This window comes from Anopheles merus, chromosome 2L, assembly GCF_017562075.2.
Source record: "Anopheles merus strain MAF chromosome 2L, AmerM5.1, whole genome shotgun sequence".
In the NCBI taxonomy this organism is placed as follows: Eukaryota; Metazoa; Arthropoda; class Insecta; order Diptera; family Culicidae; genus Anopheles; species Anopheles merus.
The window spans coordinates 41,036,770-41,053,013 of NC_054083.1; the positions used below are offsets into that span (position 1 = coordinate 41,036,770).

Genomic DNA, 16,244 nt, shown 5'->3' on the forward strand with positions numbered 1-16,244 from the left:
AAACTGTGCTGTTGGTGGGTGGGTGGTGATTTACAAAGCAAAGGCCCCCGCCAAAGCCTACGGGATGATCCACATACGCTGGCCAGTAAAGCTGGATCGCTTTAAGGACACGCCACTGTAATCCCACCGGACCAGTGCCGGGAATGTAGGTACGTCGCGCCTGCCAGACAACGTGTGTGAGAAGGTGGCGTCACTCTTTTTTCATCCTTTTCGACTTTCGTCACATTTTTATGACACTCTTAACGTTTAGCTCGAATCAACAGTCCTTTGGCACGGGGAATTATGTGACTTGCCCTCCCCCACGGTTTATGATGTGAAGACGGCGCAATATGGTAGCTGTTTACACACATACGCACACTTTCACGCCATCGTTACAACGAAACACTTCCCTTTCGTTTACGTTCCAGCACCTGCTTATGGTGTGATGTATGTGACCAACACTACCAGAACAGATGCCCGCTGTCTTTGCCACTGCTCTGTGTTTGTTCGTAAGGATATAAAACACCCCATCCACCAGGCAAAACCTTCACCTCCCTTCATTAAGCATTGGACCGACACACACACACACACTCGGTCATGGTCGGTGCTGGCAAACACGCGCGGAGCACCCACCGGTAGAATGACGACGTTCTTGACCGTTTGTCATAAATAAGGACCATCGCAATGGTACTCCAGCCGCCTGTCTATGTGTCCGAGCGACCACCGAGCGATGCTCATTCATTTCCGAAAAGGACACTCTAGAGCCTCCTACTATTCCGATCGTGTGTTTGTGTGTGTGTGTGTGTATGTGTGGGAACACACCGCACTGGTGCATCAATATTCTGGCAGCGTTTTATCGACCCGTTTCTCTTCGTTTGGCGCACCACACCTTCACGGCTGTGCGTGAAGCGGTTGAAGTATACATAAGACATTCCGGGACACCCCGAGTGCAGGCGCGAGCCATTCCGTCGGCAACCATTAATTTTCATCACGCACCAACAGGCCTCCCGGAACGGGGTGGGGAGAGAAAGGGCAGCATTTACGGTGAGACATCTCACACGGCTTTATTGTCACGCGTTTTAGGCTTGATTTTTACTCGGGAAGCACACAAAGAAATAAACGAAACGGATTGGGCGGGGGCGATATGAATTTGTGCAGGATTACTGAACGCAAACAAATGCCATTTGTCCTGGCGACTCCTGATCCTGGAGAGAGCAGCCATTTATCACCGATGGGGGGGAGGGGGGTCGAAGAGTTTGACACATTGGAGGGCTTTTGCATTGAAGCGTGATGGAAATAAATCCTTCAACTAAAAATGCTTCGATGACCTGCTGATTTGGGTTTTTTGTCGAGGTGGTGTCTTACCAGTAGTCAAAAGATGTTTATATTAGGGTATGCTCTTAGCTCTTCTGTGGTCTTGGTGGCAAATTGTGATTCTGTTTTGACCACTGAAGGAACGCAGTAGTACCCGGAACCTAATCTTTGAGATTTTTTGGTAGTATGAGACAGTCCAGATCCTATTTCAGGGTTTTACATTCATCAGCTCACTCTGTGCCGAAAAGGATGCTTCTTCTTGGTCGGAATGCTCGATGGATGCTTTTATCAGGAAGCTCTTGTATAATGCTCAGACACATACGTTTACAGCGCACCCCTTTCACAGTCCACAGACATCATATTCAATATATGTTTGTACCACTTGACAAGATGCATCAGCCTCCCAGTTCACGGCCAAGGTATGGACTGTACATCATACTCTTGTAAGTATTCTTCATCATTTCCACACCGGACTTTGGACTGGCCAAGAGTGGTAGGGTCTGGGGTCTTTTCCAGACAAGCATACTCTAAAAGTACCAGACATTACTACCAGATTAAACCATGAAATTCTTTACAATTTCGCTTTCTGAAATGACCAAACCAAAGTAAGGGACATTATGTTCCCTTCCCGAAAACGTGTACTCCAATCTAACGCTCCTTACCTTTCCAAACGGTTGCTTTTCAGCATTCCAATTCCACTACCATCTGTAGTGTGTTTGTGTGCAAAACCAACGCAAACAATCAATGAAGTCTTATGGTGGCTTCGTCGTCCACTGCAAACCATAGCATAGCATGTTTAAAAAGGAGGTAAAAAGAACCTGCCTAGAAGCGATTGCGAGACGCATTTCGCAAAGGCTCGAGCACCAACACGGAAGGGGCGCTTCGTACGGCACCATGCCCCCAAAACATCTAACTTCCTTCAAACGTGGCGCGCGTGTTGTGTGACATCCGGTGTGTGGTGTGTACGCGAATCGCGCTTTGTGGCCAAAAGCTGATAACGGATGCAAAGTAAACACGTACACACACACACACACGCAGTTCGGAGAGTCCGGTCGTCAAACACAACGTGTCCGCGCAGCCATCATCCTCAAGCTCGTGTAAACATCGCCATGTGTGACCAAAGGGAAGGAAGGTTCGAACCATCAGAAGAGGACAATCGATTCAATTTTACTCCTCCCTACGAAACAGCACGCGCACGTCTGTGTCTATGAACCGCGAGCTCCCAGGGTAGACGCCGGATACAGTCACGCTTATGGGAAAGTAGTAAGTTTAGCCTCTCCTCCACACGACCTCAGAGTGGATGCGGAGTTGGAACACAAAAAAAACAGGGACGACTCCATCCCCAACACAAAGAAGACTTTGATGAAAAGCAAACTAATACACACACACACACATAGAAGGGGTGGTGGTGCATGTTTTCACTTACCCGCTGAAGCCTTTCCGTTTGTTGACGGGCGACGTATGCTGGTTCGGTAGTATGCAATCACTTTCCTGTGGGACTTCTGGAATGAGAAGAAATCGACAAAAAAAAACAACGTAAGCGATAGTGAGAGATCGGAAACGGTCCTCTGTCAGCTTCAGCTTATGTGAGTATGTGAGATGTGAGTAGCGAGGGAAAAAGGGACCGAAGGGAAAGGATAAATCGCTTCACAAAACTTATATAGTGGCAAAGTTTTCCAATCGTAATGCGTATGGGGATTTTTTGAAAATGCTTTCGAGTGTTTGCGATTTGAATGTGAGTCGGATTGCCGATATGAAAGCTACTAAATAACTGGGTCAATGAGCAACAGGGTGGTTGTTGTAGCCATGCACCACCAGCGCCATCAACAGGCACCAGCATCATCACTAGAGAGCAAGTAGTTTCAAATATGCAATGAAATGGCAGTTATTCTTCACTTGCAGACGCTTGCCAAAAGCACGCCACCAAACATAATAAAACTACATCAATTTTCTTCTTATTTAGTTTCTTCCCATTTTCCACCGCCTTTTGCTGATTCATTTAGAAGCCCGTTACCAATGAAGCCATTAGTAGCGTTTCCCTTGCGAGAGAAAACAGCACCAGCAGCACCGACGAGCAGAAATGCATAAGCGCGCCGCTGCTGTCGGCCTTACGCCAATCCGATATTGTCCCGATTTGATGACGGCTCTATTTTTAAAAAAGTCATTAAAAATTATTGCCTTTCGCAATACAGCCAAGAACCCAGCCTGGATTCATCTCTTCTCCCTTGTCCGCCTGCTAAACGATGCGAGAGAGAGAGAGAGACAGGCAAGAAGCCTTGATGGTCATCTGCCAATATAAACTCACGACTGATGCTGTGCTGTGCTTGTGCAGTTGCATTTTGCATCACAGTTTCGCAGGGATGCCCTCAATTGACACTCCCGCTCCACCACTCCTTTCCACCATTCGAAATTATTACAGAACGAGGAGGGAGAACAGGGTGACTACTACCAACCCCATCGGTCTCTCCGGTCGGTGTCGGTCTCGTTTGAAATCAAATGCAATTTATCATTTCCCATTTCCAGCGAAGAGGAAACGACCGCGAACCTACCTCCCCACCCATTTTCTGTCCACTTCCATTGGCCTTCTCATTGGAAAGCGCATATGTTCCCTCCAGTCTCCCTCCAGGCCCCAATTCTCCAGAGCTTCTTCTGCTGGCAGAGTGACAAAGCAGTCGCGCGACAAACGACTACGACCCTTCTATCCGCTCGTAAACTAAAGAGGAGTGGAGTTGGTGCCTCCAGCTGGGATGGACGTACGAGAGAGGTGGAGAGGTTTGGGTTACACATCGGTGCATCATTTGCGTACTTCCAACAGATGCTGCGTTGTCCAGCGGGGATTAATGCTTCCACAGACCGACCAGATTGAAGCTCCTCGGCCCATGGTGACCTTGCTGTGATCAATTGCTGTGTATAATAGCTACTGACACCTATTCTAGTGGGAGAGACAAACTAGAAAGAGTGTGTATAGACATGCACCACACCACACTCCCACGAATGCGCCATATGGGTAATGCTGGCGAAGGAGGATGCTGCTCGGCACGAAGAAATATATGCGGCGGTCAGTTCCATTTATGGAGCAGATTTAATTTAGAATGACTATTTTAGGATCTAAATATGCTCGGCTCGTGTACAATGGAACGAATGTGCCAGGCAGCAATGGCAAGGCATTGAGGCACCTTGAGCCGGGGGTGGGCACACGCTTATGTATGCAGATACGCACACGTAACAAGTGCCGCACAAAATATAATTAAATTAAATGCATTCCAACAGACTGAAAGGATAATATTAGCAAGAAAAGATATCTGCAGTAGAACAACTATGACATTGAAATATCGTTATAACAACGAGGTCCTCCGTTGTGCCGTCGTCCGTAATGCTATCACTAACCAATTTGCCGCTCTACCAAACAGAGAAACGTTTGAAGATTTACAACCCAAAACGGAAAAGCCATGAAAGTCATGGATAGACGAAAAAAAAACGTAACTCTCTGTTTCGTTTAAACAGTACGACCTCAAGGGCAGACACCGAGTGGTTGTTGGGATAGGCACAGCAGGGTTGTGCTGAGGATCTATTCGACCGAAATAATTAGCATTAGCACAACTGACCTAGTTAACACGGCGGAGGGCAGAAAGATGCGCGCGCGCGCTTGCTCGCTCGTGTGCTTGAGTTTTAGAAAGAACCAAAGGAAGCGAAGAGATGCTATCCCTGGCAGAGATATCGATATCGTACATCCCTCCTCCTCCCCGTGTCCAGCTACTTCTACACACACACACACACACACACACACACACACACACACACACACACACACACACACACACACACACACACACACACACACACACACACAAATACACACACTGATGGCTCCATGCTTCGTACATGCAGGATCAGTCAATTGTGGGCCCGATTCTCAAACCCGATTAGGATCAGGTGCCTTGTCACAGGATCGACTCAGATAAAGATGAGTGAGTTTGTGAAAAAGCCGGGCACATCAAAGGGAACCGACCGGCGACCATATACAAACGCCCTACAAAGGCTCCCAGGGCTCCTCCTGGTTGTTATCCGTGTGTCCTTCATTGGAGGGCGATGTTGTTTCTTTTTTGTCTTTTTGCACGCTACAAATGACGCCACAGCGGCACACGTCCCCCCCCCCTGTCGTTGTTCTATAAATGACGCATCATAATGCGAGCATAGAGCATACACACATATACGCACGGACGCACGCAAAAATGGACAACTTATTTTTGGAGCACACTCTGCGAGGTCTTGGACCGGCGGAGAGTTGAACGTAGTTTTGCACGCGACCCACCCAATTTGCTGTTTTTATTTAACCCCTTCCCACCTTGGCCAATCTTCTCTGGTGCGGGTGTTGAGTAGAACGCGGGACGATGCCAAATCTCTGTGCTACATGGGGTCCCAGTTCCGTCCCGGTTGGGTTGAATGTTTGTGTACGGTATTAGTTGATGACCGTGTCTTGGGACACGCATTGAAAAATAACTCCGTGCACAGAAGTCAAACTTTCGATGAGTTATTCCACATTTTTGTTGGATCGGAGGTGTTGAGGCATCAAGGGAGAAACGGAATTCTTGACGTAGATACGAGTCTATGTTAACAAACCGCACAAACTTGAATTATATTAGCTCAACCTTGGTAGGAATCAACCTATTTTAGCGAAGAGTTCTAAATCATTTCATCTTCTTTATCTATATCTCCAGATTGATGAAGTCATTCTCGCTGTCACATAATAAAATTACAGGCTCATTACAGACGCTCCCCACTTAGATTAGATCTGAACCTAAGACAACCTAGGCTATAATAAGGCCGCGTATTCTTAGCACCTATAAGGTCTCGCATAATAATAGACGCTCGTTGATGAATTACCCACCACACGACGTGTCTCACCGCACATTTCCGTATGAATGCGATGCATTGTAGCGTTGAGGCATCTCCCATCTAATCGAAATTACACCAACGGTCCCTCACATCGTTTTATCCCTCCATTTACGCGACCGCTTTGAAGCACCGGCCGAGTTCAAGGGTGTGCGACACGATTCATTGCTAGAAGAGCATGGCGCCAAACGACGCAAAGTAATGGGGCGGCTTTCATAAAACCAACAAACCCCAATTAGAAGTGTTTCTGCGCATTTCCTCGCTCGAATAGCGCGATATATCGTGTGCAATCGTTTGCAGTCTCTCTAACATCTTAAACATTTCAATCTATAAGACAAAAAAAAAACTCCCCGCCAGCTTACACCAACAACAACCTTTAGTTCAGATTGATCGTCTACTGTTCGGCCGAATACGGCATACGTAACCTCCGAGCAATTAAGCACCGGCCGGTGGGGCCCGCAGGCGCATTGCCATTCCTGGTGACGTTTTCTGTGCAAAGTGCGGGGAGTTCCTTTGCTTTGGTGCGTCGGTGTGTAGCGGCAGACAAAACGGACGCGAATGGTTGTACGCTGCTGCAGCAGCGCTCCAAAAGAAGCTCGCGCCACCCCGAGGGCAATTGCAAATTGGCATGTAATCTCGTTAAATGACTCGCAACACAGTGCCGTGGCGCGGACGCGGCCTGATTGTCACTGGGTGAGGCGCCGTTCCAAATGCTCCTTCACTTCCGAGGACAAATCTAAAACGTTTGCAGCTGGGAAGAAGCAATCTATCAATGTTCGCTCCCCGGGGGAGGTCGCTAAGGGCACACATTGCTGGTTGCATTTGAAGATGAATGCCAGGGGAAGGGATTGACCTTTGCTTTTGCAGTCAATTTAATTAATAAAACAACGACAACATTCAATCAAAGCAAGACTCAATAAAATAATTGCTCCAAAGACAGATCGGTTCGCGACATTCCCCACGTGACGTCAGTATTCCATAAATACACACGCAAAAGATGGGGGAAAAACATTGAAAAGCATTCTAAGCGCACCAAAGGGACAAAAAAATAACCACACCCCGAATGCTGAGCGTCATTTGTTTCCATTCCCCGGCGGTTGCGGAAAATGGTTTATTTTGATAGCGCTTTATTGCCTCCAAAAAAAAAAAAAGAGCTTTCCTCCAAACCGACGCTCTCCCCTACAACATTTCGGGAGAGATACGTGTGCTAATTCAATTAACGGGCCAAAGCGTCCGTTCGAACGATCCCCGGTAGCTAACCTTTAACCCCGGAACGATTCACACACGCCAATTGGTCGTTCGGCGCTCAGGCATCGTTAAATAAACACGCTCATAGCCCCACCACGTTGGTATATTTATGGACTACTGTGCGAAAAAAAAGTGAAAATTGTGGCTGAAGATCCAGCAAAAGCAGTGTGAAAAGTGAAACCACCACCATCATCATCGGCAGCAAAAGCGTCGGTCGGCGTCGTGGTCATCAATCTTAACGTGGGGTCTGTGGTGCAAGATGTTGATTCAACCGCAAGCGTCATTCATTGCACAGCAGTAGACCACCACAGCAGCTCCCACACACACACAAACACCCGAGCTGTCCAGGAGCTGTATAAAAGGAGTCAATTTCCGGTCCATGTGGCGCTTCATCTCACGCACTATTGCTGCTGCTGCCGTGTGTGTTTGTCCTCCCGCGGGATAACACCGGTGGGCGGCAGGAAAAAAGGACACCGAAGAACACCAACACACCCACAGTGTGCCTTGTGGCGACGAAACGACGAACGATAGGAGGAGAAGGAGAAGGATTCGATTGCACCGGAATCGACCGTAATGAAATTGTGTGCGTGAGAGCGGTAAACGTAGCCGCAAAACCATTAAGCCATTACCGGCCAACCCCGTTCGGGTATCGTGACCAATTAATCGAAAGCTTCACTTCCGGAACCAGGCCCACCCCCCGATGCTCATTCACACGATGGGCGGGAAAATGAGTACCGAGAGCGACCACAAAACGTGACCCGGAGAGAACGCAGAAGTCACACGCTTGTACGGGATGCTCCATCGTCAGGATCGGGAACTTCTCCGGTGCTAGTGAGCACGCGGTGTGTGTGTGTATGTCTGTGTGGAAATGATACCAAACTTACCTCCCAGGGTGTCCGTGTCGCGCTGTTTATTGTTCAATTTGCTGTGGGAGGAGGGCAGCGGCTTCAGGACGGTCACCGGCACCAGCCCTTCCTGGCTGTCGGACGCGTTGATCGACAGACGCACCAGGCAGTAGTCGGGCGCGCCCGAACAGTTCATGTCGACGATTTCGACCTGCTGACCTTTGCTGACGCTCAGCTCGGACGTGCCCGGGGCTGCCGTATGGTCCGCTATGACCCATGTCATCTCCGCTAATCCGCCCTGGAGAAAGAAAAAAGAGGAAAAGAAATTGTGTTAGCAGTTATCCGAACATGGGTTGCTGGAAAAGTGAGCTTGTGCTTGGGATAGAGAATGTAATGACGATAAGAGTAGTGTGTACCAGCACTCGGCTGGTCGGTACTACGATGGTTTCCCCTCTACTGCTGTGCAGGAGGAGACATTACAACGAAATAATCGATTGCCTTTGTTTGACCATTGCTATCGATTGTCGGGCTAGCGAGAAGGCGCGCGCGTGTAAATTATGCGAGCATTGCCTTGGCCGGATATAGCGTTCAGGTACTGGTCGACAAATGGGACAGGCAAATGGGGACAGTGATTTTGAAATCTAGAACACAGAAATCGTCTGAAGCTATAGTTTTCATGGGAAAACTAAACTGGATCAATTGTATTGAAGGATTTTGGACAAGTGAGTCAGAAATTATTGACGATTTGGAGGATCCAATAAATGATGTTTAGTTACCATTTAGAAGAGACAATCGATAGTTCTAGCCATAAACGTCTAGAATTTTTATAGAAGCTTTAATCTAAAGATAACCCAAGATCTGATTGATGTGGAAGTTGTATATGCTAAAGTTGTTTAGCCATGTCGATAGATGATGCTAAGAAGTTAAGGTAGGTATACTACCAGCAGTTCCTACAACCAGACCAGAACTACATTCAGGTAATCTACCTAACTTTATGTGCTGTTTGGGATGGAATATGTATGGAATAGCGCACAACCACATCACATAAACTGTTTTGAGTCATAAATCCTGTTCATCTTGAACGCATGGGTTATTATTATCCACTCCACACATGGGTTTATTTGCTGATTGATAGGTCAAGTGCTATATACGTACAAGTTCTAACATAAAATCTCTTACATACGGATATTCTAAGCTTCTCCAATGCCCTCCCAATGGTGTCCTACGAACGAATAGCACTGTTCCACAAGGTTAACAGAATATCGGTCGATTAAAATAGCACCATTTTGCTCACTCCACACAGCGGAAGTACGCCAGGTAGGCACAACAACCTGATCCACATCCATAGTTATAATTGCTAGGAAACCCTCGAAACTCGCCTCCACTTAATTGTGCGCTAGTAGTAGCAGTAGTAATAGTAGTTCCCTCCTTCCATGGAAAGCCTCCGGAAATAAATGTGATACCGCGGCTCGTGCGACGGACGGTTGCTCCGGTCGCGACGTACGCCTAAAGTAATTTATCATATTCATAGCTTTGTCAACATGGGAGCACAAGACGCGCAGAGCGTACAGATGGTGTCCTATACCCGCCCGCAAGCTGTCAAAATTCAAGACTGTCAAGATATTGGGAGTGGATAATAATCTATTGACATAGGTCATAGGCCAAGCGGCACAGGCAAAGGGGCACAGTACCAGTATGCGAGGCAGAGAGCAACATTAAGCTAGGTCCAAACGAATAACGCTATTAATGGTTGCCCTTTTAAAACACACACACACACACAAACAGACAAAAACATCCTTTGGTGCGTAGGATGGCCACCATTCCCGCAACTCCGGAGCTGTCGATCGTTACAGTTGGTCGTAAAACAGCGTAAATGATTCGCTTTCGAGCTTGATCGATAAAAAAAGCGAGTGCTATTCACGTTTATCAATGAAATGATCCTTATTCAGGGAATCACACACAGCACACACACAAACGTGGTAAAAATGAATATTTATTTTAGGCTTCTCGTCTAATGCGATTAAACATCGATTGCCATTGCCGTTTGACGCAATTATTACTTCTCCTTATTATGGCCGTCGCCAGGATACCGGGCACCCTCCCCTCGAACAAACAGTGTGGGAGAGCAAAGCTCATGTTTCCAGTAGTGTATTACTGCCAGTAGATCCTGGAACCATTAGCAAACAACTGTATTTTGCGGAAGGGTGGGGGACGTGAGGGTCAACCGAACTGACGAACAAATAAACGAGAACCCATCACCATACGGTAGAACTACCACCAATCAACAAAAGGCTGCTGATGTATGGTAAATAATGACAGCGTGGGCGATGTCATTCCTGCGCAAATAAACACACATGGGAGAAGGAGTGGATACTTGCCCCCATTTAATTTCTTTAAAAGCGGTTTAATTCCACTTTTTTTTGTTCTTTTCACAGTAAACATTTACATTGGTACAACAGCGAACCCGGTTTGCATTGCCAATTCCCACAAATAGTGGAGTTCGCTGATATGCATTTCCAGTAGGACCAGCAATCATTCATTCATGATGTTCCACGTCCTATGTACGCGATTTTTACGGCATCGATTGACGACAACTCAGTGCTGTTGCGGCATCGTTACCGACTTCCCAAGCATTCGCAAAGAGCCGCACAAACGATTTTGCTCCTAATCCAATCAAAATATTGCACAATGCAGAAGCAAATCGTCCATGAATTTCCAGTGCAATGAAGCGAAAATATTTAGCTTTATTAATTAAGCCACCACGGTGAGGCCACTGGTACAACAGCAAACGTGTGGGTACGTGTAAATGTAATCCTATTAGCTGGATGTAATTCCAGCATTAAACCATAATCGGCACTAAGTAGGACTAAAACCAGCGTTTGGAACGTTGCTAAATACGTAGCAAGCACTGTCAACGGACACAACACAGTTGTGCGAGCGGTACCTGAAGCGATTGCCAACAGTACAACGGCGTACACTTAGCACTGTGTTCCCGTCCTTGCTTCCAACCAAACCATTTGTGCGTTCTTTCCGCCAGTTTCTAACGTTTTGCGAGAAAGAAAAAAGATGCATACACACACACACACACACACACACACAGACATAAAATCCTATGCCTGCAGGTCCTAAACGTAAGCAATGTGTGTACGGCAGATATGTGGAATGTTCTCCGCACAGCTTAGTCGAGAAGAATGTTGTTGCTTCTTATCCCATAAGCACGAGAAAAGTTGGCCAAGTAGATGATGGCGCACACATGGGAGCGAGACAAGAGACGGCAATGCACAATAATATCGCACACATCATCCACACACACATGTTTTGCACATACGACCGCCCCTCCCCCACGTTGAGAGCGACCCCATTAGAACTCAACCCATCCTCGGGGAATACACATACACCTGTGCTTTTTCTTCTCCATCTCCAAACCGACAGGGAAGCTGAAGCGCACCAAATTGAAGCATAAGGCGATACACCCTGCCCCACACGCACATCTGGCTGCATCCTCAAGGTAAGTGGCACACATGTATGCATAACGGCGGCGAAGCTCGTTTGATCAACTAACCAATCTCTTCGTCCTCGTGGCTGGAGGGCAACAACGACAACAACAAAAATGGATGGAAAGTATTACACAGCCGCATCGTCGCAACGGCATGCCCCACCACCGTTAAGATGGAAGAATCTGCGCGATTCTGTGGCAAAATGTGGCAAATCATGTACGTGAGCGGGTCAGGCAGCAACATTTGAAGCAGATTAGTGAGGACCTTTGGAGATTGTATCCTGGTTTATACACACACGCACACACACACTAAAGAAATTGTACACAAACAGCCAAAGGACATTGTAAGATCCGTGTATCGTAATAGCTACACAGTAAAGTTCTTCCTCTCCAGGACATTTGCAACTCAATCACGCTTTTTGACAGATGTCACCGTGTGTGTATGTTGGACGCATTTCCTTTACATACGAGAGGTTGTGTTGTGCCTGTCAAGACGACCAAAAGTTGGCCAAAGTACGGAAGGTAAGGGCAAATGGGTAGAGTTTGCAATCTTTCCTCAATTACCGATTCGATTCTTCAAAAGTTACCCAATATGCTTCTCACGAAGGCGACGTCAAACTTTTTCTGCAAAACGACTGCGAGAGAGTGAAACGAATTTCTTCATCGAGTTCCTTCCTTACCCTCTACACTCACCCCTGAGATGTCTGGGTATTTGATTACTTTGCATATGGAAGGAAAGTTTGGCTTTTGGCAAACGAAAAAAGTGCATCTTCTCTGCATTTATCGATTGAAAAACAAAAAAACTAGGCCAACACACACCCAATAAACAATCCCATTGCAATTCTGTTGCTCAACAACGCTCAACATCTTAACAACAACTAGCAGCAGCAGCAGCGCCACGATGCGATAAACAATAAAGAATAATAAATCCCCATTTGCCGCGGCGTTATCGAGTTCCACCCGCCGGGGAGGTTGCTTTTGCAAAAGAAAGCCCCGAACAAATTGTGTTGTGTAACTATCCTCCTCCTCATCACTGTTCCCCTCTTTCCCATGCGCCGGTACTAATCCTCACTATAATTGATAACGCTCTTCCGTAATCCCCCGGGCGGTGCCGGATCGGTCGGTCGAAATCGTACCAGCGCCTTCCGTTCTAGTGTAGTGTATTGTTTTGTTCTTTTTTTATTTATACATGTTCGGCAGCCCTGAGCCAGGGCTGAGAGCATAATGCGCGAAATGCCGCGCACTTGGCTTGGATTTATATTTGCGCACTTCCCGTTCAGACGACGACACAACACACACAGCCTATCCTCCCTCCCAATAATTCGCGCTTCGTTAGGGCATTGTGGTAGTACCGCCGCCCTCTACCAAATGGGATTCAATTTGCATATGCACTGTACTGTATGAATGTGTACATGTGTGTGTGTGTCAGTGTGTTTTGCAAGCGAGTGCAAAGTTTAATCAATTGTCAACACGTTTTGCTCACGCCAAGGGTTTACCCCCCGCCAGCCGGATGGTGGTATGATATGGTGCTTTTCCCACCTTTTGCCTCCACAACCCCTTACCACACACACACACCCCTCAACAGCATAATGCAATTATTAGATGCATGTTACACGCGAGGGCAAATGCACACGGATTGGGACTCAGCCGGGAGAAGCTATATGGTGTAGAAAATATAAGAGCGATACGCCAACCGGAAGGTTATAATTTGATTGTAATAATTATCAACCACATAATAGGCGTGACCGGCGGCCCACATGAGGTGGTGGGTTGAGTACCGCCCTCTGGTGATTATGGGGGCGCAGTGACAAAATGCTTAGAAGTTAAAGAGCAAACAGACACACACACGTCACCGCCACTTAATCAGGTATGATTTGTTGGTTTGGGAAAGTACTGGATAGCGTATCCCACTCATGGTTGGTATTCCCCGTGTTTGTATGTTGTATCCAGAACCATAAACGGTGGTACTTAAAACACGATCAACGTGTGAAACTGCGCTAAACGAGCTAAACAAAATTGTTTATTAAGCAACAAACAGACTGCACCTTCGTGACGACAAAACAACAAACAGCAACGGCCGCGAATCATCATCTGACATGTCAGTATGTCAAATAATGAGTGTCAACAATGAGTTGCGTTACGTTCGTTAAAATTGGTTCTTCCCATGGGAGATATCTTGGCCGGAAGAGTTGGTTCGCAACATTCGCAAACATCATTGTCACTCAGATACAGCGATTTGTTGCATTCATTAGTGCTGATCGGTATCCAGCTTCGGTTGTATAATAAAAGCAAGAAATAAACGCAGCCTGAGGGGCGTGAGCTCGTGGTGCAGGTAACAGTGCGCGAGCCTGCTAAACAATATGTTGGAAGTTCAAATCTATCATCGGGACTCTAGCAAGAGACGAAAAGCAAACAAAAAAGTAAGACATTTTTGGCTATGTTAGAAAATGGGTGGTATTTCATGCCACAAGTCGTGTAAATTGACTGACCTGACCTGACCGATCGATAATCCATTACCCCGAAAATTAATTTGTCCACCTTTTACTGGTTCGCGTTTCTTGTCAAAACTACTGTGCATGACAGTATGGCATTTCTGTGCAAACGAGAAAGCTTCATTTCTCTGAGATCGAATTTTAACTGACCATTCGCACGCAGAACCATTCTGCTTGGAAACACACCATTCAGAAGTAATAGTATACAGTAGTGGTAACGTACTACAAACCCTCCCCCCCTCCCCCCATCGCTTTCTTACTTTTCGAAAGAATTGAAACGATCCGGGCGAATCGATCGTATGCTGCCGGGCGAGGGCGGCGTGCGACGGGACGCTGCTCTGCCGGAACCAGGGTAGCGAAATTTTTCGCCCACTTTTCTTCGTCGACCCGGTCGACGACAGTCCACCGCCGCCGCCCTTGGCACTGCTGCGGTCAGCCCCATCAATGTCGCCACCTCCGCCGCCCTTGTCCACATTGTTGGATGCTTTCGACATGCTGTAAATGCTTGCTGCTGCTGCTGCTGCAGTTCACCACCAACACCGCACACTAAACACTGGCTGGGACTGTCACACGACACACCACAACAACACGCCACTATTCTTGTTCTATCTGCTGCTGCACCGCGATGCTGCTGCTGCTGCTACTAGTGATGGTGGTGGCTGGGCTGGTAGCTGTACTATCGCTGAGCAAGATGATGTTGACGATAGCTTCTGCCCAACGGTACACACCGAGCGCATTATAGGTGGTGCTGAGCTGCGTTTTATACTTCACAACATTGCCGTGTGGCGTTTTCGTGTTTGGCGAGATGAAGAGAAGATGATAGACTGGCCCCACACTTGCGAATGCAATTCTGCCGGATTTACAACCAACCACTCTCGTCGGACGCTTTTTTTCTCTCTTTTCTTTACAAAACAACAAGCTCGTACACGGGAGCTGACAAACGTAACACGACGGTATAGTAGTAATAACATTCATTCATTGCTAGCTAAATTTTCGCTGTTTCGCAGCATAGAAAAAATACGAAATATATCTTCTTCCTTTCCTTTTTTTGCCGATGTTGCTCTGCTGCTGTAATGCTTTTAGCTGATTGGACGTTTGGTTCAGAACCACTTTCATCAAATCACAAACACACACACACGAAAGTGTAGATATACATATATGCTCATTTGTAGTGAACTTTAACACTTATCACATAAATCAACAAATACTACGGTCGGAGCGCGCGCGTACGGGCATCCCGGCAAGGTTATTAAAAGTGTAACTAATCCTTTTATCTCGCTTCTGGGCTACATCCTTCACACTGCTGATAGACGCACAGAGACACATGGCAAAAACACACACACACCATGAAGTTTAATTAATTACTCTTAAAAGGAATGGGAGAGCGGAGCGCTTGCGACACCTAATGTAGTTTTGCAATGCTTTTCCACTCCATTTTCCCAGCCCAAACACCCAATACTTTAATTAATGATGACCTTGAAGAGTGCTATCACACTCGTAGACACTTTTGGTGGTAAAAAAGGTAAGAATAAAAACACCAAAATGAGCAACCAAAATCCAAATGATTCCTTTGAGGTTTTTAAAAACAGTTTTCACCCCCTTTGGTCAGTAATAAGTTCAACGCTTACGATTTCTCCCATCCTTTTCCCGTCGATTACTGTTTTTATTAATAATGTAAAGGAAAAAAAAAAGAAAAAAAAGCAGCAAAAGGTAAGTACCGAAAGCTTCCAAAGACCAAGCGGCACAGCTTGGCATCTCTGTCGCCGATTTATTGTGGCGGATGGATATTTCTTTGGGACCAAAAATAAACCCGATAAATGCTCACGGTTGGCTGACGACTGTGCGTAAAAAGCCGGAATGTGAAGAGCAAGGGCGCGAGTGAAAGAGAGTGTGAGCAGGCAGTCAGTGAAGGGTTCTCCGGGTTGGACATGGAGTCCGTTGATGGAGTCTCGGCATTCCGACGCCACCGTACGGTTC

At 46.8% G+C, this 16,244-nt stretch overlaps 1 protein-coding gene across 5 annotated transcripts in view; it reads right to left on the reverse strand.

Moving 5' to 3' along the window:
- Positions 1–16,244, reverse strand: part of LOC121594687 (triple functional domain protein) — a 70,077-nt gene that overhangs the window by 17,061 nt on the left and 36,772 nt on the right. For all 5 annotated transcript variants that reach the window (XM_041918261.1, XM_041918264.1, XM_041918263.1 and 2 more), the window contains 2 exons: positions 8,319–8,577; positions 2,720–2,795 (listed from right to left, as the gene is read on the reverse strand). In XM_041918261.1, the coding sequence (XP_041774195.1) occupies positions 2,720–2,795; positions 8,319–8,577 (335 nt within the window). The remainder of the gene's footprint in view (positions 1–2,719; positions 2,796–8,318; positions 8,578–16,244) is intronic.